At 45.2% G+C, this 26951-nt stretch overlaps 1 protein-coding gene across 1 annotated transcript in view; it reads right to left on the reverse strand.

The window, feature by feature from the left end:
- Window positions 1–621: 621 nt before the first annotated feature.
- GALNT14 (polypeptide N-acetylgalactosaminyltransferase 14) overlaps window positions 622–26951 on the reverse strand; it is a 227255-nt gene continuing 200925 nt past the window's right edge. The window contains exons 7-15 of the mRNA XM_083496106.1: window positions 24999–25086; window positions 22962–23046; window positions 18935–19038; window positions 16388–16514; window positions 13810–13902; window positions 10331–10414; window positions 9312–9456; window positions 3702–3821; window positions 622–2594 (exon numbers count right to left, since the gene is read on the reverse strand). Of these exons, the coding sequence (XP_083352232.1) occupies window positions 2436–2594; window positions 3702–3821; window positions 9312–9456; window positions 10331–10414; window positions 13810–13902; window positions 16388–16514; window positions 18935–19038; window positions 22962–23046; window positions 24999–25086 (1005 nt within the window). The 3' untranslated portion in view covers window positions 622–2435. The remainder of the gene's footprint in view (window positions 2595–3701; window positions 3822–9311; window positions 9457–10330; window positions 10415–13809; window positions 13903–16387; window positions 16515–18934; window positions 19039–22961; window positions 23047–24998; window positions 25087–26951) is intronic.

Genomic DNA, 26951 nt, shown 5'->3' on the forward strand with positions numbered 1-26951 from the left:
TTCCACACAGCCTAGTAGTTACAGAGGGAAATTTGGCTCACATGTAGACTTGTTAAAACTTGTTAAGTTTTGCAGAAAGGGGGGTGGAAGAGTCAAGAGGGGCTTCTGGAGGAGTTTGGGAGACCTTGGGACACACTGTACTCTCAACTAAGTCATCAGGAGCACAATGGGATTTCGGGATTTCTGAATGGCAGTAAAACAAACCAAGCTACATTCTGATTGTTATTATTATTTAAATACAAGCCAAACCTATTCCAAATTGAGGTGAGAAGGGCTTTCCCCTCATTCATCTTGATTGAAATGGAACCACTGGAGCACATTTCACGGTGACATCAAAATGCTGTTTTTTTAAAAAAAGACATGTCCCAATTTAGGAATCAGAAGCTCCGTTAGCACACCTTTATATACCAAGAGGCTTGCAATCTTCAAGTTTCTGAAAAACAATTCTCGGTGCTCAGTTCTAGTGATCTCACATGTTCATTTTTAGTTATGGAGTTGTCATATGTGGAGTTTAACGGAATTCTAGAACAGTGCTAGAGGACACTCTTCTCCCTTTTACCAGTGCAAGACACCTAAACGAGCTATTGATTTTCATAAGAGAAAAAACACGAGACATTGGTCTTCAAATAGCAAAATATTACTTTTATGATGCATGTGAAAATTCCCCCTATTCCAAGGTTTTTAAACAGTGGAGAGACAAATTACAATTACAGAGGACCAGCAGGTGATTTTAGGCTCATCCAAGACCCCCTGAGATGGGAAAAAGTACAGCGTTAAACAGCCCTCTCATACAGAAGCATGACTCAAGTCTCTCACTATACACATATAAGATGGATCCTACTATTCAGAGTCAAAGGTGGCATGATGATGCTAGCATTGCCAGTAGTGATGAGAATCCAATTCATAACTGGTCTGTGAATACAGGTTTGTTGTCCCAGAGGTCCAACTCTGCATTTCAATAAGGACTTGTGGAGTGTTGCTCACCTAATCCAGACTGTTCAAACCCATACTTCAGTCCAGTCACTCTAGAATCTGTGGCCATAATGGCTTGTGCATGGGTGAACTATAGTAAATTCCCCCAACCATTTTGGTCCCAGTATGGTCTCTAGACCAACACTTTTGCAGGGCTTGGTTGATTTTCAACAAAAGAATAGAGACCACAGTGGGGCGATACAATATCACATACTGTGCCCATAGGTAATGCTAGATTTCTCTTGCCCTCCTCAAGGCTCTGAGAAACAGCCATCGTCACCACAAGTGTTTGGTCTCAGTGGCATAGTTGTTGCATGATGTGTAATTCAACAGGAAAGCAGAACAGCCAGTGCTATAGCTTGGCAAAGCAGGCCACTTTCCAAAGCTCAGAAGCTGTCAAAGAGAACCACTAAATGCATATGGAGCAAATGGGGAGATTGGAGGCAGAGGGCATCTCTTTTATGCCTCATCCTGTCCCATGTGCAGTCTAGGATTGTGCTCTCCCACAGGAGTGTGTGAATACAGGAAACCAGTTACATGCTGCATGTGAGACCCTGTGCAAAGTAAGAATGCACCATGTCTCTCTCCAGCCATTGCCAGTGAAGGGAGAAACTGGTGGTTTCTTGGTCTACCCAAACCCTCGAGTAAGCCTTGTGCAGCGACAGAGTAGTGTAAACAGTTCCTCTCTTCTACACACATATTAGATTTGACCTCAGCTCCCAGATATCATCCATCTCTCTCTCTCTCTCTCTCTCTCTCTCTCTCTCTCTCTCTCTCTCTCTCTCCAACACCCCTACACACACACACACACACACACACACACACACATTTTCTCACTCCAGGCATATACAGTATCTAGCACACAACAAGTGCATGAATCAAATACAAATTATAATGTGCAATATAGCTTACTCCAGCACGCTTCCAAAGTTGTGCTCAGTTACATCAATCAAAAGTGCAAGATTAGTTAGCCTTTTCTGCTGTATCCCAGCATATCCATTTCTCTGCTCCCATAAGGCCTGGTTTTCCTCCTCCCTGCCCTTCAGCTGCTAGAAGCTGCTCTCCCACTTATTATTTCCCAAGGCTTTCCCACCACCTTATCAATGAGGACAATAAATTACCGCATTTACTGATTTCAGCAGGTTCCCTTCTCAAAAATGAGAAGAGCGACTTCTGCTACAACTAACAGATGAGGGTCATTGAACAATGTTTCCAGATTAAGCAGTTGTGTTCTTATCTGTATGGATGTGTAGTCCCACCTGGCTTGAATTTCTGCTATGGCTCTCAGAGCCAGCACTTGTGTGCTTTCTTCAACCTAGGCACAGCTGTATGTCCTTATTCTTTGGCTTTTGCCCCACGCTAGAAGGCAAGCCCCACCCCACCCCCAAGCTTGGACAGCAGCCTTGGCTGTTCTCAACAAAGGTCCTCTTGGCTGAGCTTGCTAGCGTTGTCGACAGATGTGGTCAGGACATCACCATCTCCCATCGCTGGCTCATTGCAGTGCTCTCACAAGGGTTAATGACGACTTCCCTCATGTTCTCGTTGGTGTCCCCCACCATTTCGGTGTCCAGGCAGTAACGTGTGGCCATGTGCTCAATGTGAGAACCAACTTTGTTCCATCGCTTTTGGAAGAGAAAGGAGAAAGGCAAAGAGATTAAATTCAGCATGCCTTGCCCTCACTCAGCTACAGTAGTTAAGATCCATGGCAGTGTTCCTCAATGCTGGGTTCCCAGATGCTGCTGGACTACAGCTCCCATCATCCCCAGCTACTTTAGCCAATGGCTAGGAGTTAAGGGGGGGGGGCTGTAGTCAAACAACATCTGGGAACCCAAGATTGGAAAAACACTTATCTATGGTCTGTGAAGTAATAGTATTAATGGCTTGCACTCCCTCTATCTATTTTTGGTTTCCACAACTGTAGTGCATCAGCTATATGGCTGATATTCAACTAGGTTATACCTGTTAGGTTAGACCTATTGAAAGTAATGGACATAACTTAGTTATGCTCATCAATTTCCCTGGGTCTACTCTGAATACTCCCTCCTGTGGTTTCCAAGAACTGGTATTTAGAAGCATACTATTTCTGACTCTGGAGGCAGAGCATAACCATCATGGCTAGTTGCCATTGAAAGCCTTATCTCTGTGAACTTGTCCAATCCTTTTCTAAAGCTATCCAAGTTTGTGGCCATCACTGCCTCCTGAGGGAGATCCAAAGTTTATTTTATCAGTCCTGACTCTTCCAACATTCAGCTTCATTGCGTGTCAATGAGTTCTAGTGTTATGAGAGAGGCAGAAAGACTTTTCTCTATGCCATGCATAATTTTATAAAGGTATATCAATTGCTCCTTGATTCCACACATCCAGTTCATATCTCAACATGTCTAGATGGCCAATATTTCACCCCTCGATTTTGTTTTGGATGGTCTCACCAATTCATTTGCTCCAAGACTCCAGACTTGCTTTAGCTGGCCTCTAACAGGCAAGACCAACTGATTTCTGATAATTTCCTGGTGAGCAGGTTTCAATCACCATGTGTTCCTTTCACAGGCATTGTGTTCCTTTGCCACAGTTAGGTTATCTATAGGGTGAATGGATTATTTCAGGGGGCTGACTTTCATATACCAAACACTTTGGTAGGATGATGTGAGAAAAACACTTCATATCACTGCTAGTAAAGTACGCTGGAAGAGAGAGAGCTTTCAGTCTTTTTGAGGGGGAAATGGCCTCACCTGCTTGCCATCCCCTTCTTTGCAAGGTAAGAGTACCACCTGTGAACCTGGAAAGAGGGTTTGTATTGATAAGCACAGCTTCTGGAAGCGGACTTGCTGGTTGTATGTATATGTCCATTCCTGAAACAAAGGAGAAAACTGTTACATGCTACCCCATTCTCTGAGTGGTGAGACTCTCCAGGGGTTCCAAATGCTTTGTCCAGGGTTCAGTTTCCTTGGAATGAATGTCAGTGGAGACTGCAGTGTCTTTAGGATATATGGTTTTATTTACACATATATGCAACCTGAGCATAGGATGGAGGGCCTCACAGCATTAACACCCCAAAAGATCTAGCTCCTTTGTTCGTCATAGATTTCAATCCAGCATGGAGCAAGGCATGTCTCCATCTCCAGCTTCCAGCTCTCACACACAACTCTGGCTACCGTTCCCCCACGTAACTGAGTCAGCCTTGGTTACCCTGATGATGACCTTTGTGGGACTGATGTAGTGCTGTCTTGTTCCTGCTTCTTGATCTCTCATTAGCATTTGAAATCATTGACCATGGTATCCTCCTTGACTGGCTCTGGGGAAGTGGGAACTTGGGGCACTGTATTTCAGTGGTTCCAATCCTACCTGTAGGATTGGGTCTAGAGATTAGTACTGTATTGGGACAGTGACCTTTGGCCTCCTGCCACCCATGTTATGGGGTGCCAGAGGGGACTATTTTATCTCTGGTGCTATTTAATAACTGCAGGAAGCCATTGGGAATTGTCATTAGGGGTTATATGATACACCACAGTAAACACTTGCAAAAGAGTGACACAATGACTTGGGATCTGTGTGCAAGGCCAAGCACTTAATGATATTGACTTCATTTCTGTACAATAAACTCAGGCAGATATTCCATCTTCCTGTCCCAAACACTTTTTTAAAAAATCAGGCAAACTCCAGAACTGGTTGTGTGAACCAGCCATAGGAAACGTGAAATGGGTTACCGTAGTTTGTTTTGTTTCTGGAGCCCAGGATGAATTGTGGTAAAAAACAGGTTTCTGCCTTGTATCTCTCAAGACAACAGTGGAAGAAACAGAGGAAGGGTGAAACAAGGGCATAGTGCAGGCGCCTGCTCTTCCCCCCTTTCCTTTAACATTTCCATATTTTTATCTGGGGCCGCCATCTGGTTTCCATCTGATTAAATGGCAGGGGAGGGGGAGGCTGCATCGCCATCCGAAGGCAGCCGTGCAAAAGTCAGCCAAAGATGATACTTTAAATTTATTTCTTGAATTCATTATGATGCTGAGGAGCAGTGACAGGTGTCACCTTGAATGATGTTAAAGCCTTGAAAAATTGTCCCCGGTCTCCAACAGCGTTAATGTAGCTTCTTTCTTTTCTTCTTTTCTTTTCTTTTCTTTTTTGAGGGGGGAAATGGGTAGCATATGAAGTGAGTCACTGTTTGAAGCCAGCACCCTCCCCACACAGCCCTCACTACATTTTCTCAATAGCCTTTTCCACCACGGACAGCCTTTCAACACATTTCGCAAAGATCTGCCTTGTCTCTTGACAAGGTGCAACTGCCTTTGCTGCTTCACTGCTTGCTTCTATCTTTCTTGGCCAAATCTCCATCAATTAATGAGAAGGTAAATATCACTGGGGAGAGAGAAATCCAGAGAAATTATCATGGCTGGGGTGCAGGGGTTTTTGTGTGTTGTTGTCGTCTTTACCTTGCTTTTGAAGTGGCTGAGGGGTACCCACAAGTGTCCTTTCACGCTGCAAATCATCTCGCTGATGGCATGTGGTCTGCAGCCTTCCCAGGTGCTCATGCTCCAATTAAAGCCCAGGGGAAGACATTATGAGGCAGTTGTTCCTATGGGGTTTTTCAGGTCAGGAAGTGTGGGCAGCTGGGGAGGCTGCAGAGAGCTGAAGAAATGCTTACTGGAAAGGAAAATGCACACACCAGTCTTGGCTACCTCACAAAGATAAAGCTCAAAACCCCCAAAGAGTCCTGAAAATGAGGTCGAAAAGTGGAAGCCTCATTCACAGAGGAAGAAAACTTGGCAGGGCAGATTTTGGCACAGCACTAAACTGGTGCATTAAAGAACACGTGAAGAAGACTCCAAAGTCTACTGAAAACAGAGTTTTCCGTCTCTAGATGGGCTACCTTCTAAGTTTAACAAGTCCCATCTGCTCCTCATTTCCCTCTGCAACACGTGCAAAAACCATCTTCTTGACCATTGGATCCACTATTGGTCTTGTCCACTCAATCCGCTGGAGCCTGTCTTTGCTTGCAGGGGAAGCCCCTAACTCACCCATTGGCTACCCTCACCTGGTTGAGCTGGCTGGTCAAAGCTGCTCCCAGTGTGTGTCGCTGTTGCATGCTGAGAGCTTCTAGTAACCACAGGTGAGAGCTGTGTGCAGGGTGGGCACAAAAGATGTACAAACTACTGCAGACACAAACTACTGTGTCCCCTACCAAAGGAACTACCCCTCCCCTAACAATGATATTAGAGACAAGACTCCGTAAGAGTTCTCAAAGTGAGAAGCACAGGCTTGTAATGTAATCTAATTGTAAACCTTAATCTAGTGTACTTCAGCCAGTAGTAGATTAGATAAATTAGGGGACAGAATGTCAGCCCCTCCCAGTCAGTAAAGTAGGAAGAGAACATCTTGGAAGGGGCAATCTTTATCATTCTCAACGGGCTTTAAATAATACTGTGGGTTCTTGCAGCACCTTGAGTGGACATTTTTATTTGACCAGCTTTGTCCCCAGGGTGGACAATAAATCTTAGCACTTTGCCGTAGGTGCACTAGAGGAGGCTGAAACAATTGTTCTTGTCTTGGTCGAGATGCTCACTATGACAAAGTTCTGCGAATCCTCTGGGGAGAGAGCTGACAGATCAGAGCATCTGGCTGAATTTTTCAACAAGATCAGGACAAAAATAATGCATTAACTAACTAGGATGTTGGTGATTCACTCGGTGATTGATATTTTGAGAGGCAGACAGTGGGGCACAACAGGAAGGGGGGGGGAAGATTGCCATCCTTCTGTCTGTTTCTCTGTTCCTACAGGAGACTGACAGCTTCTCTCTGAATACAGAGTCATTTCTGTACTGCTGCTGTTGACGATGTGCTCAAGTGTATCCAGGCCTAAGAGGCTTCTGATTTCTTTTCTAAAGCTTGTCAGGTTTCTTGGAACAGCTAATGATTAATGGGTTTATTAAATGAATCCCAGAGTCAGAAATCCATTCCAAGAAGGTTACTGCAAAGTTTAATATCAACTGATGCTCTGTTTCTAACAGAAAGCCAATGCACCAGCCAAACGGTGACATCTTCATTAGACAAAACCAGGGCAAAATTACGATCAATTATTTACCCTCAGATGCATTTCTCCAGTGAAGTGCTAAATCAATCAATCCCTTCAGCAAATGAGACATAAACAAGACCGGATAATGCCAAGTGTCTGACTTGCAGCATCATTGCAGAGGCAGCGTGCTTGGTGCCATGATCAGCGGTACAGTTAGATAATTTCAGACTCTGGACTTAATAGTTTAATAATCCACACACCCACCCTTTGAAGAGTAACGTAGCTCTCTGCATTTGGGGAGTCCTGCCCTCCTGGTCCTTCTGCCCAGGAGTGGAAGGAGGGGTTTTTTTTTTACTGTCCCTGGAGAGACATCAAAGCCAAAGCCAGGGCAGCTTTCAGAAGCGTTGCAATGCCCATACTGGTGTTTACTGAGGGGCGTTGAGGTAGGACTTTAATGTATAACAGCTCTCCCTCCCTTCTATTTAACTATCCGCTTATGCATTTAAAATGCTAACCAGAACATGGAGAGAAGAGAACACCTTTTTTGTTGTCACAAACAGCACCTAATTCTTAATCTAGTTCAGAGAATACTCACTGATTGACACTGAATATTTTTCCCTTTAGTGATTGAGAAGAGGGGAAATGAGGTCAGCCTCATTAAGCCGCTTCTACTTTAATAGGCAATTTAATATTGAATGAATGCAGAGGATGAACTTAAATATATCATTTCAATTCGGCACATTTTTTGAGCGACGGAAAGGAGTAAATAGTTCTGAAAGATGGGAGGAAAATTATAATTCTCATTTTCTTCCTCTGATCCTTGAAGAAGAATTATGTGTCAACGTAGCCTGCATTCTGAGTACGGATGGGCTCAGCTTGGTTCAGTTCAGGCGTGTGCTTCGTATCAGGCTTGTCTCGTGGCAGGCCTGCTGTCTTGCAACTTCGATACCAGGGACGTTGGGAGTAACCATGAGTCTATTTCCCCCATCTATGTCAACCAAATCTGCTGTTTGGACAAGTTGGCAAAAAACTGGCACCAGTTCCGATTTTGAGATGGAAGAGCAATCGCACAGCAATATTTTTTGCACATTTTTAGTGTGATAAAAAGGCCCCTAAGGCACAACCCTAAATGTTAAAAGGTGACATCTTAAAAATACTAGGAACAAATTGGAGGGGTTTTTGGGGAGGGGCAGAATGACAGCTTGCTGACTTACGCTGGGGGGCCCCTTTTGCATAACCATTTTGTCACATGAATGCAAAATGGGGGGTGTGTGTGAAGGAACTCATGGTGACTCCTGAGAATGCCTCATTTCAAAATGCAGGTAAGAGATTAATTGTATGAATGTTCTCCAGTATAAAAAACAACATCCCTGCACCCAGAAAAGCAGCATCTAAGGGGAAATGCTAAGTAGAACCTCATATGCTAGTTTTCTGTGGATAGGGAGTTTAGGATATAGGAAAGCACTAACCTGCATTCTGAAATATATCACAGAAGGATTTGCATTCCATCCCTTTTGGGTTCTCTTTGGCTCTGGCAATAAGACGAGTGATTTTTGGCTGGAAGACAACTTAATTCATGGACTTGCTTGACCACATGGCACCAATTATGTTTGCTCAGAGAGCAGACAACCTGGAGAGAGCTCAATTGTAAATACCTCATTTAGCAGGCCAGCATTATATATGGCCACTTTCCTTTGGAAGATGCAGCCCAGTAGGCAATAACTGAAGATCACAAAAATGCATCTTATTGGGGAAATTGCTTGTTAGTCAAAGCTGCATACAAAAAAAAATGTTTTTCTTGGGAGAAATTTGTGCCAAAATGTTGATGAATTTCCATGAGGATTAACCACAGATTTCCATGCAAATGCGGAGAACTAAATTTAAGAATAGAAAACAGAAACTGAAAGAGCCAAAATTGTCAGATTCATCTATCCCTACTCACTATTATTTCAATTTCAGAAGGAAAACCTCACTGCTAAGTGTAAGGAAAAGAAGGCATTTGAATCTGGAACTTCTTTCTAGAAAAAACACTAGCTTTAATTTCCTTGTTTGTTGTCTTCATACTGCAGATGTCGCCTTTGTTTTGAATCACTTTTCTCCCTATTTTAACTTGAGTGCCTTTGGACAGAAAAGCAATTGAGAGGTTTTGCAAATCACACCCCCCCACACACACATATTATTCATGAGCACGTTCAGTGGTTCTGGGTGAGCCACCATCTTATTCTTAGTTTCACAGTGCCGTCTTTAACATGGGATCACCCCCCAAAGGATTGCTGTTAGGATAAGGGCACCGCATATTGTTTAAATCCCAAACAGGCCCTAGAGAACTCACCTGAGCCACCATTGCTGCACCTTTGCTGGTGATGCAGGGGTTTAAGATCACAACCGGAAACTCCTGGGCTTCTGACTTCTGGGTCTCCAGGCATCTCTGTCTCTGTCGAATCATTCCAGTCTGGTAGAGAGATTCCTCAGGAATTCTGAGGGAAGAGGGAAGGATAGGGGGCATCAGTTTTTGGCAAGGTTGCTCTGCCCGTAAAAATGGAAGGAAGAAGTTCCCACCAAAGAAGAATGGATAAGTAAGATAATGGTCTATGCAGGAATGGCAAAATTAACAGCCAAAATAAGAGATCCAAATAACAATTGCTTTCTGGAAGAATGGAAGCCATTATCGGGCTATTTAGGGAAATATTATAGTGTGAAGAATTTGTGAGCAGGATTTGAAATATGAGCAACAGAAGGAATTAGAAAATACAATATTGATGTTTTGGTATAAGAAACATTGTGCAGCTGAGGGGGGAAATTAAAACACCATGGAAAAGGGGGCAGGAAGTCGAGAAAAAATAAATTTATTATGTATTGATGTATATTTGTCAAACTGTTGAAAACTCAATAAAAGTTTACTACAAAAAAGGGGTTATCAGTTTTTGCCTAGCGACGGCCCACAGTAATCATGAACAGCACTTTTCAGCACATAGACTGTGTGTACCTTTGCTGGCAATGTTCTGGGAAGGCAGGGCCAAACCAAATGTCTATGGTGTACCAGATATGACTCTCAACTTTGAACAGAACATTTGATCCAGGGGGGAGGGAAGAGAAAAGGTTCCCCATTCCTGGTTCAGCGGAAAAGTCACCTCCTGGTGATTTAGCTTTTTTGGGGGGTGGATAGGCAGAGTAATTCTATCCATGTTTACTCAGAAATACTGTTTGTCGCTCTGTGCTCAACAGAGTTTTCTTGCAGGAAAATGTGCATAGGATTGCAGCCTTGAGCCGATTTTCATTTGAGGAAAAGGGAAATTTGTGACATTTCACCCACACAGGTATCACATACTATATTTCAAAATTTGCTAGTACCTCAGTTCAGGATAAACATTTTCCAGGTACCACTTGAAGGTGTGGCATTTCAAGGCCTTTCTCAGTTCCACTCTGCTCTGGATGCTGTTGAAAACAAAATATTTGCAAAAAATCTAATTACGTCACTTCATACCACTGCAACATGAAATGGCCTTGAGCCCCAAAGACAGGATTCTCTCTGTAAATCTAGCTAGTGACAAAATGCATTAGTAATCCCATATCCACACCTTCCTCAGCTCCCCCAGTTAACTCATTGTGAGTCACGTAACCGAACAACAAAGGACCAAACTAGAAATGGCATTCATTGGCATGACCGTAATTAATGTGTTGCATTTTTAACATTAAAAATCCCCCTTGGATTGCCTGATCAGCATTGGGACCTCAGGGAGGACAGGATTAACCCTCTTCCTCATGCTGAGATCCCAATATTAATAGACACCTAAAGTGATTTGGCATAGAGGAGCAACTCCCATTGGTGCAAATGGAAATTTACACTCTGAAGTGAATAGCAGCTTTGGTGGTAGGGTGACTTTTATTAGGACCATAGTGTGGGGAAGAAAGGGCTAAACTTCTCATGTGCCAATGTCTTGGATCTCTTGTGTGGCAGCTGCTATTTAAAATTTAGAAGCTAGACATGTGAATTGCAATCATGCAATTAATCTAGGCAGCGGAATGAATGGTTTTAACTGTATCCTATTGGTTTATTGTATTTTAATTTGTTGTGACCTGCCCTGAGATCGTTTGAGGTGAAGGGTGGGACATAGATCTTATAAATAAATAAATGTCTACTTGGCCCTTAGTCCCATGAGAATTCCAATACAGGTTTGCTGCCTAAATGGTATGTGTTCTATTGACATATACTAGAGCTACAAGACCTTGGGGTCAGCGTGGATAGCTTGATGGAGATGTTGACCCAGCATGCAGCAGCTGTGAAAAAGGCAAATCCTGTGCTAGGGAACATTAGGAAAGCAATAGAAAAGGCAAATGCCAGTTTTGTGAAGCAATTATACAAATCTATGGTGAGACCGCACTTGGAATAATGTGTACAGTTCAGTCATTTCACCTGGAAAGTGATATTGCAGAGCTGGAAAAGGTTCAGAAAAGGGCGACCAAAACGATCAAGTGAGAGAAGCAAGTCCCCCAGGACAACATTTGGGGCTTTTCAGTTCAGATAAAGGGTGACTAAGAGGAGACATGTATGCAATTGTGCCTAGTGTGGAAAAAGTGGATAGAGAAAAGCTTCTCTTCCTCTCTCATAACCGTAGAACTCATGGGTGTCCAAAGTTCTTCTTCACACAATGCATCGTTGGCATTCACCCCTACATGTTGTGATGGCTACCAAATTGGGTGGCTTTAAAAGAGGATTGGACCAATTCATGGAGGATTTGACTATCAGTGCCACTAGATTGGCCATTGGCCTGTACCAGCAAACTCTTCTCATGCTCTTATAACACAATACGCTTGTGGTATTCTGGCTCTGCGGCTGCTTTTCGTATTCTGAAAATAGGAAAAAATGCCACAAATCCACTTTTCTACCGCTTCTTTTTGAAAGCAAGGCTCAAGAGCTCCATAATCTTTGTTTACACACAGGCATGTGGATCCCAGTTTGGCTAAGGGACATGCACCTGGAAATTTGGTTTCCGTGCATGAATCACAATCTGGATGAGGAACCACAAATATAAAGTGTGCTAGACACATGAGTCTTAGCTCAATCTGGCAACCAAGAGTGCATAAAGAAAATTAGTCTCAGTTGCTGGTGATGGATTAGGATTTAAGAAGAGCAACGCCAGATTAGTCCAGAGGTCCATCTAGTTCAGAATTTTGTTCTCATAGTGGCTAGCATTATGGCTATGCACAACATGATTTATTTATTTATTTATTTGTTTATTTAATAGAACTCTGCCTCTTGTGATCCCCAGCAGCTGGTTCCTCTAATACAATGAATGGGTCCTCGACTGTTTTGGACTACAGCTCCCATCATCCCTGACCATTGGTCATGCCAGCCAGGGATGATGGGGGTTGTAGTCTAAGGTTACAAGACGTCTCCGTTTCCCGGGAACAGTCCCTGGATTTAGAAATAAGTCCGCATACAAAATCCATTGAAATTGAAAAGCGTCCCTGGATTCATTGAAAACAATCTGGTAGCCTTATTGTAGTCCCACAACAGCCGGGAACCCAAGCACCTGGCATGGAACTTCAGGGGCGCTGCAACAGGCACCACAACAACGACATCAAACAGAAGGCGAGAAGTGCGAGGGGACAGATTTTGGCATTGCACAAGGCGCCATTGAAATTTGAGACGCCAAGGCCTGCCACTGCCCCCCCCCAACAGCCCTGCACTTGTTGTTGTACTTGTTTAGTCGTGTCCGACTCTTCGTGACCCCATGGACCAGAGCACGCCAGGCACTCCTGTCTTCCACTGCCTCCCGCAGTTTGGTCAGACTCATGTTTGTAGCTTCGAGAACACTGTCCAACCATCTCGTCCTCTGGTGTCCCCTTCTCCTTGTGCCCTCAATCTTTCCCAACATCAGGGTCTTTTCCAGGGAGTCTTCTCTTCTCATGAGGTGGCCAAAGTATTGGAGCCTCAGCTTCATGATCTGTCCTTCCAGTGAGCGCTGATTTCCTTAAGAATGGATACGTTTGATCTTCTTGCAGTCCATGGGACTCTCAAGAGTCTCCTCCAGCACCATAATTCAAAAGCATCAATTCTTCGGTGATCAGCCTTTTTTATGGTCCAGCTCTCACTTCCATACATCACTACTGGGAAAACCATAGCTTTTACTATACGGACCTTTGTTGGCAAGGTAATATAGTGGAGAATATGTGGACCTCTGGATGTGGCTGAACTACAACTCCCATCAGCCTCAGCAAGCTTGATATAAAGGAGGTGGGTAGGCAAGCAAGACCACAGTAGGTGAAAGCGGAATAAATCACATCACACTTTCCAGCAGAATGTTATCGCAAAAACCCTGTTTCACCCACAGGGCAAATATGGAAATAAGGATTTAGGCTGCCTAGCTTAATATTTTACTTGCTTCTTTGCCCTGGGGCAGTGTTTGTTCATACTACCAGCTCATCTTCATAAAGATAGCAGGTTTTGCTTTTCTTGGCCCAACAGGGCAGTCATTAAAGGAAGGAAGAACCTTGGAGGTTGACCTGGGACCCTTTCCAGGAAGCGGTAAGAGAAGACGAGCTCTTTTATTTTAATCTAGGAACAACCCAGTCTTTCTAATGAGGTGTACCAATGCAGTTTTATACAAGCTCTCTCTCACACACACACACACACACAAGCAACTAGGACTTTATATCCATATACTCACAGCATCTGTTTACTATTAACATCTAATTAACTGTTCCCACAGAAACAAAATGCAGGCATCCCAACAGCTGGACTATAAAACCATAATGAGGTTCCACTGTATCAAACAATTGAGTCGCTCTCTTTGTGTTTTCCTTCACCGCCAGAGGGGGACACTTACTCTCCATATGGCCTCCCCTGAGCTGCAGGCCGGGCCGCGTAATAGTACTGCTTATATTCATCCATCCATACTTCAGCTGTGCGTTTGGTGTTTCTGAGGAGAGACATTTAAAAAAAAAATGAGGGAGAAACCACAGGAGCATGCATGAAAGAGTTTTAATTGGATGCCTCAGATAAGAGCTTGAAGGGATAAATTGTGTGTGTTTGTGAGGGGGGAGAACCCCTTTCCCTCCTCCTCCCCCCCAAGGCATCTAGGTGGTTAAAACAGTAGATAAGATACAAAACAGATGGGCAGATTGTTTTAGTTTTATTACAGTTTCGCTGAGAGCTGAGGACATCTTATTTGAGGGGGCCTGCATTCATGGTGAGGTGAAGTTTTTTAGATGTGCATCTTTAAGGCAGAACTACATGTTATGTTCATTGAGCAGGTTGCAGCCCTGTCAGGGGATTTCATTTTTAAAAATTTTTAGAGAGAAAGAGGGAGCATTTCCACTGGGACTGCAGCACATAGGAGGGGGAAGGTATAACCTTTCTCTAGCCGACTGCAATAGCAATTGCACACTGATGGGGGAGGGGGGGAAACCCCATTGGTAGTTTTTCTCTATCACCATTTGCAGTGTGTGAGGGCGATATTCATCGCAATCGTAGCTGAGGAGGGAAATGCAGCTGTTGTGCATCTGTGAAGAAGTACACAGAATTCAGTGTCTGGGGATTATAGATTTTCAGTTGAAATGTGTTCTTTATTCAGTCTGTCTCCTCTTTTCCTCCCTTTCTCCCATGCCTTCTGTTTCTCCAGGTTAATCTTATTAACTTAAGGTCTGGCGAAGTTCCGTTCAGGAAACCTGCCTTTACTTTCCCCTTCTGCAGTTTCTTTTCATCTCCCATGATCACCTTTGGTTACTGTCCCTATGAAGGCACAGCAACCTTTAATATGTTCACTTCACATGGTATTTTACTCTTCTGAGAGACGCATGGAGCTGCCCCAAATGGAGCTGTATCTCCCAAAATGACTGCACCATTCAGTTCAAGGATAGCTGTAGTCGTGTCCCACAGGGCAGCTCTCAAGTGCGCACACGTGCTGCAGTGCACGCAGGCATTTGGAATAATTGATGTGTGTTCCCTCAAATACATTTTAATATCTACGAATGGTGCTGTCACAATTCATATGGCATGGAGAGAAGATCAACATTTTAAATATAAATAATGTGTCATGGCTAACCAAGTAACATTATTGTTCAATAAAGAGCTTCTATAGCAGTCGAGCAGGAGTAGGTATATTTTTGTCTATAGGGGCTTCTATCACAGTTGCAGTGCCTCGTGGCCTTTTCCGGTTACATTGGTCAAAGAATGCATGTGCAAAAACATTTGGCAACAAGTAGACATAGCAAGGATGGAAGCACCAGGGCCAACTCCAGGGAATCTGGAGTATATTCAGACTGTTGCCATTTTGGGGGTAGAATTCAATCAGATACTAGCAAATGTAGGTTGCACAATTAAAAGTGATGGGGCACTCTTGAACAACAAACCCACTTACGCCAAAATAGTGTACTCTTTGCAGTAAGGAGATGGGGAAATGCACCAGAAAGTGTGGAGTAACCATTGCTTGATGCAATGCCATATAACAAGCATATCGGAATGAATGCTCAATAAATTGCGTAACCCCCCTACAAACTTAGTGCAAAGAAATCAGGATGAATGCTCAATAAACAGGTCATCTGGAAGTGATCCTGGGCAAACTGCCCTAAGCTCTGCCTTCAGTGGTCCCTTCTACATGGTTTTATGTAGTGGCGGGCAAATTAAAAAGGAGGCAGATCAAGCCAAGTCCCAGCAGCAAGAGGATGGATGCCCTGCTGGGACCCTGAACTTTCCCCCAGGGACCTGGTCAGCTATAACTGTACAACCCAAACTTACGTGCATGGAAATTTATGGCACTGGAAAAGGTACATATATTACCCAAAATTGGAAGAATTTGCTGGTTCCTAAGTGTAATGTGCAATCTCTGTGTTGCTTCCTGCCATGACTATCTTATCACCCTTACTCACTTCTTTTCTCTGTACCGACGTCTACAATTCCAATTGTTCAGTGCACTACTAGTGTGACTTTGTGAAGAATTTCACAAGCCGTGCAGTGCGGTGCACCATCTCTATGCGCAGCCATACCTGTGTAATAGCTTTACTGGTGGGCAGGTGCTTGATGGGCACCTGTACTTACTGGGGAGAGAACATGACATCAAAATGCCAAACCACATTTTCCCTCCAGTAAATATGGAATTACCCTTTTCTGGCAGAAATCTGATAAACGATCAAAAAAACAAAGCAAAAGTTTAATAATCCATTTGTGATATCTGAATGGTGTGTTTGAGATACCAAGTCCTTGTCCGGAAGCACCTTTTATCCCATGGTTTCCCTACAATCAGCTCTTCACATTTTCGATATGTATCCTTAAATATCCTGAAAAAGAGAGCTATAATCCCTACTTTAACTGCCCGTGACTGTGAGTTTGGGAGAATGTTGCTCACATGGCCTTTTGCAGCACATATTTTTGTTTCATTCAGCCGTCAGTGAATAAAGTAAGCCTACTTTATGTAGGTGTTGGCATTTCCTTCGGGGAAGACGTAGGGGTGCTTCTTCCTGAAGACGTGCCCAACTCGGCTGCAGGGGATGATTTCTAAACTTCCGCCACACATCCACACCCGGAATGAGATTTCTGTAAGAGAGGCTCATGTTCATCTTTTCAAAGTCTCATAGCAGGAAAGATTCCAGCTTTAGCCTTTGTTTTACCCCTTTGCCAAACCCACATAACAGAAAGAGCTTTTCTGGGCTCTCTGCCTTCTTAAGTGCATTTCAAAGCTTCTTACCGTCAGTTTGACATTAACCTATTTGAAATCTCCTTGTAACGTTGTGGGTAATGATATCAAAATGGAAAGGAGCTGGCCTCTACACAGGTAGTCCCTTTATACAGAGTCCTGTTTACGTATCAGGAAGCCTCTTGTTGGTTCTTGCTCTTGTGCTGATTAGTGCAATGCATAGTGCCCTCCACAACAGACCCACAGCTCATGGACAAAGGGTAAAAAACAGAATTTGGACTGGTTGCCAAACTGCAAAGCATCAGAGCTGGTAGGTCCATAGTAGGGCATCTACTCTGGGTGTAGAAGTTTCCATTCAATGCAGCCGTAAGTGTAGACTCAGGACCAAGTTAGATGGCCCAGTAGTCTGACTGCAGGCAGTTCTTCAAATAGAGAACTATCCCCAGTGAAGTTGGGCACATAGCCACCACCTTAAGCAAAATATACACCGCGTGTGCGGTGATAAAAGGTTTCAGGGGGGAGGCAAACAACAAGCAATTGGATGGGTTTATTGCATAGTGGGAGCATCTGTTTGTACACATCCCTGGCAGAGCTGCTACATCTGCTAGGACATGGGGTCCCTTTTTCTCGCTAGCTATGCTCCCTGGAGGGGCTGAAGTTTTAAAGCCAACTTGAAATCTGTCTCCCTGACAACCCAGTGCCTCTCCACCCCTTTCAAGGCTGCAGTTGACTCCCTCTGATCTGTAACATTGGTGTGGCCAGAAGTAATTAAATAACAAACCACCAAGCCCAGTTTGAAAGAAACTTCCAGGCATGAACAAGGAGAGATTACACAAACACCCCATTTTTCACTTCTTCTTAGGCAGTCCAGGAGCTGCCCACTAAGGCAGAGTAAACTACAGGCCCAAGTCCCCTGTTGCCCTTGTCATCATTCCTTGATATCTTTGTGTCATCTAGGACAGGCATGTCCAACTCCCTATAGACCAATGGCAGTATAAAACCCATTGTCATTGGAGGGGGGAGGGAAGCCAAAGTTGTTCAGCTTTTTTAGGGGAGCCCATAGTTGGTGAGCTTTTGGGGGGGTGACAAAGTTGTCCAGCTTTTGGGGAGGGACATAAGACCCGTAAAACCAACACAGATGTTAACAGGCAAATGCAGCAATACAGGAAACTAAACTAGCAAGAATGATCGCCCATTTCACGTAACAGACGGGCAGAGCAAGGACAGAGGGGGGCAGAGACTTTAAACACAATGCTTTTTCCAACAAGCAATTGGAAGGGAGCGATTGGAAGGGAGCCCGTGGTTGGAAGGGAGCCCACAATTGACTGCAATTGACAGCGATCACTCGGGATCGACCAGTAGATTGCGATCAACCTGTTGGACATCGCTGTTCTAGGACATAACAAGGCTAGCTCTGATCAACAAAGTGATAATGGGATTACAGCTTGTGGCTATCTTCTCCCTTCTCTGTCCTTGCACTGGTGTAGATGTTACGCAGAGAAACATACTCCAAATATCCTTTCACTTGGTCTGAAATCATCTTACATAGGAGCTGTAAACATGGTGCAGCAAGAGGGCAGATAGGTGGACGTATCTCTTTCGGAAAACCATGTGCACACAATCATGCTCATGCCTAGATTCACTGCTTGTGAGATTGTTTTATTGACTTCAAGTGCTCCATGCGGACAACAAGCAGTTAACAACAAACAGAAGATCTCATGTCAGGCCACAGATCATTGAGATTCCAGAACAGATGTTCCAACTCCACCCATGTGAGAGGCTCTCCCACAGCCACCATAAAATCGTCCCCGAGAAGAACAGCCCATTCTTTCTCCGCTTGGTGACACGTTAGTAAAATGCACTGCACTAATTAGAGAGATCCCACAGGAAAACCTTACCAGACATTTGGAATTAACTCTGACACGGACCATTTCTTTCTTTTAAAATGCCTCCAGTGGCTAAGGTCATGGCAAATCTGTGCACACCACATTTTACCACTCGGAGACTGTCTTTTTGCCAAGGGACCGCCTGCCTGCCTGCCTGCCTGCCCACCTGCCCTTTTTGCAAAGCTGACGATGGCATCAAAGAGATGATATAATATTTGCCTTTGCATTATGAACGAAAGGATGGTGCTGGTGGGAAAGTAAAGTTGGCACTTTAATAAAGGCACTGAAAAGAACTGAGCTCTTGTTTGCTTAGATTTCTGGCAAATAATAAGTGGAGCTTTTGAGTGATGGATGGCCAAAAGAATGCAAACTCCCCTGCCTCTTGAATCTTGGCTAGCAAGGATGCTGGTTGTTGTAGAGTGACAGGGACTCACCAAAATTCTCTCCACCCCAGATGTCCATCGCTGCATCATATTTCCCAAGGTGGTTGAACCAGGCCTTGTCAATTACAAAAAGACCTCCTGCAATGATAGGAGTTCTGCGTGGTTGGGGACAAAAGAAGACAGAAACTCTCACTTGGACTCCTTTGTAAGAGGTTTTGCACACACACACACACGGAGAAATCCACATCCTTGTTTCCTGGCCCATGTGCATTTTTGATCTGTAAATAGTCAGATACACGGCTTTTTAATTCCCAGGTATGAGTATGGAAAATGTCCCGGAAGCAGGAAGGAGGAGTGATCCGAATGCACGAATGCTCCAAGTGGGACATAGTAGCAGGCACACAAACCCTGCCCCCAGTATCCTTGTGGATGGCGTCATTCCCCAACCTTCCCAGGGTCGCATGGGAAAGGTCTACAGGGGCTTTCAACTTGCGCGTGCTTGGATGCAGGTGAGGACCATGATAATGCAGTGCCCACAATTGTATAGAGGAATCTAGTTGTTTTCAAGGGAACATGACTAGAAGCCCCCCTGCAGAGCTTTCCTGCACACCACAGAAAAGGGTACAACACACATAGGGACATTGGGGGTGGGATTTGCATGGATGTCCCTGTTTCCACTTTCTCATGTGTTTGGTCATATATGCCTGAGCACACCTATCGTCTGTTAGTATTCTGTTCATTTGAAAATCCACAAGCAGAGGCCAATGGGAGATAAAAGACTCTTGCAGCAGACAGCACAACCACTAATCCCGCATTGCACATGCTCACAAACACCAGGCTGCACTGCACTAACTAACTCCATTGTTTTTTTAAAAAAAGTGTGTGTACCCAAATTCAAACGGCTAACACTCCTTCTGGCTGCCTCTCTGCAACTTTTTCAAACTCAGATTGCTTCCAGAGGCTACAGCCATCAAGGTAAATTCAGTCTGTTTGTTAAATCCCTCTGCACGTATCACGTTTCATTTATTTTTTGAGGAAAGAAAAAGCGCAATCCTATACATATCTACCCAGAAGTAAGTCCCACTGAGTTCAATGGGGCTCGCTTACAAGTAAGCATGTCCAGGATTGCACCCTAGCAGGATTCCTTCTATTCTATCTAATACCTGCACACAAAATAGACCACTCAATAAATCGTCATAATAAAATTTGAAACTTGTGTTTCAAAGAAGACTTGTTATTTGTATGTCAGTCAGAAGTGCTAATGCACTCATCGGCGCCACTCCTGCAAGCCTGAAGTTTTCAGTCCTGATTGCAGGCTTCCAGACCAAAAATGCATTTAGCACTCGGGGGTTATTTACATGGCATTATTTAACTGGGGCTCTGTGCCTAGTTTTATCCTGCGAGGAGCCTCGTTTCAAGGAGAAAGTCACACTTTCTCAGAAGGACAAAGAGCTTTTAAGAAGCCCTTTGTAATCAGTTGGGTTTTGATTTGAAAACAGAGTTATTTGCCCTCCCTCTTTTCCTCCAGATCAGCTGGGAAGAAAAGGAAAGAAGGGGCACTGAGTGGGACTGAGACTATGTGGCAAACACTGCTGTTAATTTTGCAGCACAGATCCTACGCCCAGCAACCTGGTTCATGCCTCAAAGAGCCTTTTCTCTTTGATTCTTCTGATGGCGGACTGTGATAAGGCAGAAATGGTGCTTTCTCTCCTGCAATGGGGCAGCGTCAAAATGTGGGGATGCCAGGAGGCAAAAACGATGAGCAAGAAGAACTGGGATGCAGGAATAAAGGGAAATGTTTGGAGCACCTATCTGCCTAGAGCTCTGAGGATGCACTGCAGGTAGATTTCCACTCTAGAATTAGGGAGGTCCAACATCTGAAGCTCAGCCTCAAAAAAATGGAATGCCTTGGACTAGCTTTTAGGCAGCGGCGTAGCGTGGGTTATCAGCACCTGGGGCAAGGCAAGTAATTTGCGCCCCCTAACCCGGGGCAAGGCAAGTAATTTGCGCCCCCTAACACCTAACCATGGTCATTAATACGCCAAGACGCGCGTCTTTGGGCGTCGCGGCGCAGCCTTCTCGGTCTCCCTCCCCGGCCCGGCTAGTCCCGACGCGGCTTCTTTCTGGCGCGGGGAGGGGGCTTCTTTCTGGCGCGGGGAGGGGGCGGCTCTGGGGCCAGTGCGTCGGCCGGCCTCCGGCGCGGGTGGGGGAGCCCCGTCGGGGCGGGTGGGCGGTCTTGGCGCGCAGGCACTAGAGCGCCGCCGATGGCGCGTTTGGCGGGCTGTGCGCGTCCAGACAGCGACCCGAGCCTGGGCGGCGTGGCGCTTGGTGCCGGAGCCTCCGCCCGCAGCGCCCCGTCGGGAGACCCGGCCGGAAGGAGCCTCGAGCCGGCTGTCGGACGCAGTTGAAGCAGCCAGGGCGGCATGGCAGGCGGCGGCTCCTCGGCGACTCCACGCGGCCAGCCAAGCGCGCTGGCCGAGCCCCGCAGGCGAACGCTGCCCGTCGGTGAGGAGGGGCTGCCTGGCGCGCCCTCCGTGGCCCTGACGCGCGGGGACCGCGGCGAGCGCTGAGAGCCGCTGCCAGCTACAGCCTGCGCCCGAGGCTCTTCGGCGACTCCGGAGGCAGCGAGCGCGCCCCCCCAGAAGTTGCGCCCGGTGCGGCTGGCACCCCTGGCACCCCCCACGCTACGCCACTGCTTTTAGGGCACATATGAAAGATTGTGTCTCTTATCATGATGGCCTGTTTCCTTTGTTCCTAGTTAGGGAAAGCGGTGGCAAACTCAACCATCACTATGCCATCTTTAAAACAATGTGTATTTAAGATGCATTTCAGCAAAGCATTGAATCGTAAATTGCTGTAACCTGCTTTGGGACCTGCTGGAGAAGGGTGAGTAATAAACAACAGCAACAACAATTTATTATTCATATGTTGCCCATCTGACTGGGTTGACCCAGCCATTCTGGGCAGCTTCCAACACATTAAACACAGCAGGACATCAAACATTAAAAATATTAAAAACAAGCCCTACTTCTAATTTCTTATGGGTTAATATGCTTTGAGCCAAACTGTCATAGGACACATTTCTCAGTATGTATCAAATCAGTGGTGGGGAGACTTTTTCAGCCTGAAGACCTTCATTCCCACAGGGTGGGTGGGTCCAGAGACAAAGGGACTGGAGAAATAGGGCATTTGTTCAGTGAGCTGCAGTCCAGCCACACAAAACCCAGCTATTTCTACACACACACACACACACACACACACACACACACACACACCCATTCATCCAAGCAAGCAATCAGCACTAACACAGTTCCCAGCCAGGCAAAAAAAACCACACAAGCAATGAGCAGAGCAGGCTACTCAGAGGGTGTAGTCTGGGGACATAGGTGCCGACTCCATGGGGCCTGAGGGGGCCCGAGCCCCCTCAAAAATTCGTTTGGGGGGGCTCTGCCCCCCAATAATCTCGGGTGCCCCTCCAGCAGAGCGCCACCGCCGCCCCTCCCCCAGCCCAAAATGCACAGGGTCGGGCTGCATGCCTCCTGCCCTCCCTCCCGAGCAAAAGCTCCACCCAATTTCCTTCGGAGCTGATTAATAGGCGCAGCACGCTCTCCCCTATTCGCTCACGAGGAGGCGGAGCCACTTTATCTGCATATTCATGAGCTTATTTATTATTCATGAGCTTTCGCGGGCTCCCCCAATATTTTTTATAAGTCGGCGCCCTCGTCTGGGGAGCCCCAAAAGCTGGACAGAGAGATTCAGTGTGGTGTGGTGGTGAAAATGTTGGACTAAGACCCAGGAGACCAGAGTTCAAATCCCTACCCAGTCATGAAGCAACTCTATCCTCACAGGGTTGTTGTGAGGATATTTGGGAGAGGAGGAGAGCCATGTACACCACCTTGAACTCCTTGGAGGAAAAGTGGAATATCAAGAAGAAGACGACAGAGAGGCCTTGGGAGCCACAGTTGGCTCTTGGGCCTAGGGTTCTCTACCATAGCATTAAAGCAAAGTATCTTTTGCCTCTCTTCCGCAGTTCTGTGCTCGTCACCCCTGTTTTACCTTCCCCCTTCTTGTCACTTACTTGATGGGCTCTGTGGGGTCTGTCCGCTTTGCCTTCTGCTCTGGAGAAAGTTGTTCCCATTTAAAATGCAGGCTCCAGTCGAACCCTAAATAGGAAGTGAACAGCGGAAACAAAGAGATTAGAGATAGTGCTTCCAACTACGGACCCATCGTCGCCAAGCTGCTTTGCATCAATATCATTGCATGAGTTGTGTTGATAATCAACAGGACGGTTAGTCTTATCCAGGAGAGGATTTCATGTCTTCCCATTGCCAAAGAAGAAAAGTCACAGCCTTAATATCCAGTTTATAGATCCTTTTGCATCATATCATTAGCTGCCAGGGACTGGACAGAAGAGTAATGGTGGAGACCGCCTCCCCAGCCTGAACCTTCCAGAGAAGAAGACTGTATCGATTTACAATAGGGGTTTGCGGGAGGTCACAGCTCAGAGAGAGATGAGGGGCAAATTTGGGTGATAATGGGAGAGGAAGAGGAAGGGAAGGCAGAGCTGGAGCAGCTGGCTGACACATTATCACTAGAAAACATTCCAGACGCCCCTTCTCCCAGAATCTGGCGAGCATTGAAATTAGGAGAGTAAAGGGCTTGGAGACAAATGGCCCCACTGTAAGGTGAGTGGTGCTGTTGACGATTGAGGAGAGAAGGGGGGTGGAGATTACTTGGAGCAATGCCATTACTCCAAGCAGCAGGATTTCTAAGCCTCTCTCTGTGACTATTGAATAAAAAACATTGGTAAGACCTTCCTTGTCTATCTGTTCCTGGCAGCCTACACTGCCCCGTTGCAGGAGAGAAAGCACCTGATTAGCACATCTTTATCTAATGAGAAAGAACTGTGAGATCTATGGTAGCTTACACATCAGAAGTGGCTCACTGGGTGGAGCAGGGTTGCTATGCCCACTTTCTAGCAAGTGAGTTGTTGTTTCTTACAGGGGAAGGATGAGATGACAGGGAGGCTGGTGCAGTGGAAAGGTGGCAGAGCCAATCTGGTGCTCCTGCCAGTACGTTGGTGCTATCCTGACCTCCTTGTCACCTCCTTGCCCCCATCTCTATTAGCAGTAGCAACCCACCTGCTGAGAAGCCCACATACAAATTCCATCTCACCTGGTCGGAAGCTTCTGTCACACACAGCAGTTGGTATATTTCTCTTTCTCTCCCCAGCTGCACATCAGCCCCACTTTATTACACACGGACTATTAAAAGGAGCCCAGATGCAGTGGTGGGTTTCAAGGAGAATTTAACTGATTAGCAATGAAACTCATTTTTCAAAAACCCAGTATGGATTTTGAAAGAAAATCAAAGCTGTCTTGGGTCATAAAGACTCCGTTAAGAACATGAGCTCTGTTGGGTCAGGCCAAAGGCCCATATAGTTCAGCACCTGTTCTCCCAGCAGCCAACCAGATGCCTACTATCAGTAGTAGTAGTAGTAGTAGTAGTAGTAGTAGTAGTAGTAGTAGCTTGTTACCAAAGTCTCCAAGGGACTTGCATTTGAAAACATAAACCAAAACGCATTATACTATTAGAATTTCACATAAAACTTTAACGTTCTTACACAAACACCTACAAATATCCCTTTCCGACTGTAAGTTCCCTGCAAGTTGTTTTTCAGAGACATGCTGTCTCTCGTTCTGGAGGTGGAATGTGACTAGTAGCCACTGAAAGCTCCCCCCCCCCTTAGAGAATAACATAAGAATAATTCAACAGGTCTAAATTCCCTTTAAAGACAACCAAGTTGGTGGCTTTCATTACGTCTTGCAGTAGCAAGCAATGTAAGTACATAAATATAACACTTGTACTCCACATTTCACTCAGGACTTCCAGCACTGCAGGGGATTGGACTCGATGGCCCTCGGGTTCCCTTCCAACCCTACAATTCTATCTTTCTATACTTCTTATTCCCCTCTAGCGACTTTGCTCATGCACTTGCCTGAACCAGGCATAGCAAGCACGGTACCCCACCTGCCAATATCTCATATGCACCAGTTAGCATGTTAGTGGCCCCTGGCCTAAACATTTACCTGTGTACAGGTGACTGCAGACTCACCTCCTCTCAGATCTGAAGAAGCTGCCACATAAGCAAAAGTGTCCAGGTTGATGATGTCAATAACTGGACTCACCACATGCTTTGGGTCCTGATAACAAAGATGAAAGTACAATAAATATATTTGTGTATTACATTTACGCTGCAAGGGTATTGCATTTCCCAGTCCTGGAAGGCATTACAAGTTGTACCTCGGAAAATGGGACTTTCCCCGGAATTTGCCAGAAGGCTGTGAAAGGAGGGAAGAGAATACCAACATCCCAACCCAATAAAATGAAGGATCAGATGCAGAAGAACTTTTTTCAGCTCGCAACAGATTGGTTCCATTCTATTAAACCTCTTTTTTTTACATTGTGCTTTTGAGATTAGTGCACTTTGTTTCCTCATGGGTATCACAGGATATTGTGGATATTGCACTGGGTAATGTTTGCGATGTTGCAAACAAAGAGCAACACTCTCTCCATCTTTGCCAATTTGAGGGTGGAGCTGTCCTACTCTACAGCAAGTCTGTCACCTCTCCATCATCACACAAAGAGAGGACAGAATACTCTGGTACCTAACTGAGCATTTTTGGAGTATCGTTTCAGGGAAGTGGTGCCATTGGAGGCCACTTTCATTCAGAAAGAATGAGAATCATCCAAAACATGCTGACAAAAACATCAGAAGTGTCGAAGAAACAAACGGGGTGATTGTTTTCACTGCAGAAGGAATTTCTGTTCATAGAGAAATTCCCAGAAGATGCCAGTTTATTTCTTTTAATTAGCTGAAAAGTTTTCTTTTAAATAGAAAAAATGCTATGGACCTGGTAAGGCACTTCCCTGGGCTAATTCTTATGCTGCTGTAGTGATGCAAGAGCCTCTATGTGTACTTTAGGGTCCCAAACGAGGGGGGGAAGGTGATTTGTTTAAAGCAAACAAACATCTGCACTTAGGGGCACAGATTTCATATATCGCCTAGGTAAGGCCAGCCCAGGATGTCACCTGGGACAAAACAGACAATGTCCTGCTGTCCTGAAAAGGAGCAAGCAGTGTGTGTGTGTGTGTGTGTGTGTGTGTGTGTGTGTGTAAGTGGTAGAAGCTGACAAGTGCAGGAGGTAGAGCGTCGTGTGCTCCTTGGAGGCTGGGTCTGCCACCTGAGGCGACTTCCTTACTGTGCCTAATGGCCCTGGTATTATGAGGCTGTTCTGGCATTATGAGCAGAAGGCCTTGGCTCATCATCTGTGCCTTTAAGGGATTCCTTCCTACCAGCATTATTGGAGAGGGGCAGGATCTAGCCAAGTGGAAGAGGCTCCCAGTATGCTCCGATAAAGTCCATTGGAAAGGCAACAAGAAAGGAAAGCAGCGAGGAGGTAAAATACGTGAAGAAACTTCTTATGTCTTTTCTGAGCGCTGGGGCACCACCTCCCATGTCAATCAACTTCTCCTAAATCCATTGCTGAGCAGTTCCTTTGTACAGGAAGAGAAGCTTTTATTTTTATTGCAAGGGGAGTTGCAAATATTTGGTCGAATAATTTAACACCTCTAAGCAAACTCACCCCTTTGAAACCTGCTTCCTTAATATTTTTCTGCTGACTGTCAGTGGACAAACTGAAGGAAAGCAGCTGAAGAACATGCAGCCCATAAAGTCAGCAATGAGGAAAGGCAAAATCACTGCTAAAGTTCAATGCAAGCCAGTGGGGAAATCCCACTGAACTCAATGGGACTTAACTTCTGAGTTAGACAGGCTTAGAATGGCACTATCAACAGTACAAGATAATCTCTTCTCACTCCCACACCGGGCGATTGCTGTGGCTTTTCCAATTGTGAGAAAAGAGTTTGAAAGAATTAGATTTGTCTGTTACGTTTATATAACACCCAGGCAACTGTGTGGCTAACATACACCATAAGACAAAGAAATACATTTTTTTCCCTTTTCTTTTATGTTTTAAAATCACATTAAAACAATAAATAAACTACA

Source organism: Podarcis liolepis (assembly GCF_965112155.1).
Source record: "Podarcis liolepis genome assembly, chromosome: 3".
NCBI lineage: Eukaryota > Metazoa > Chordata > Lepidosauria > Squamata > Lacertidae > Podarcis > Podarcis liolepis.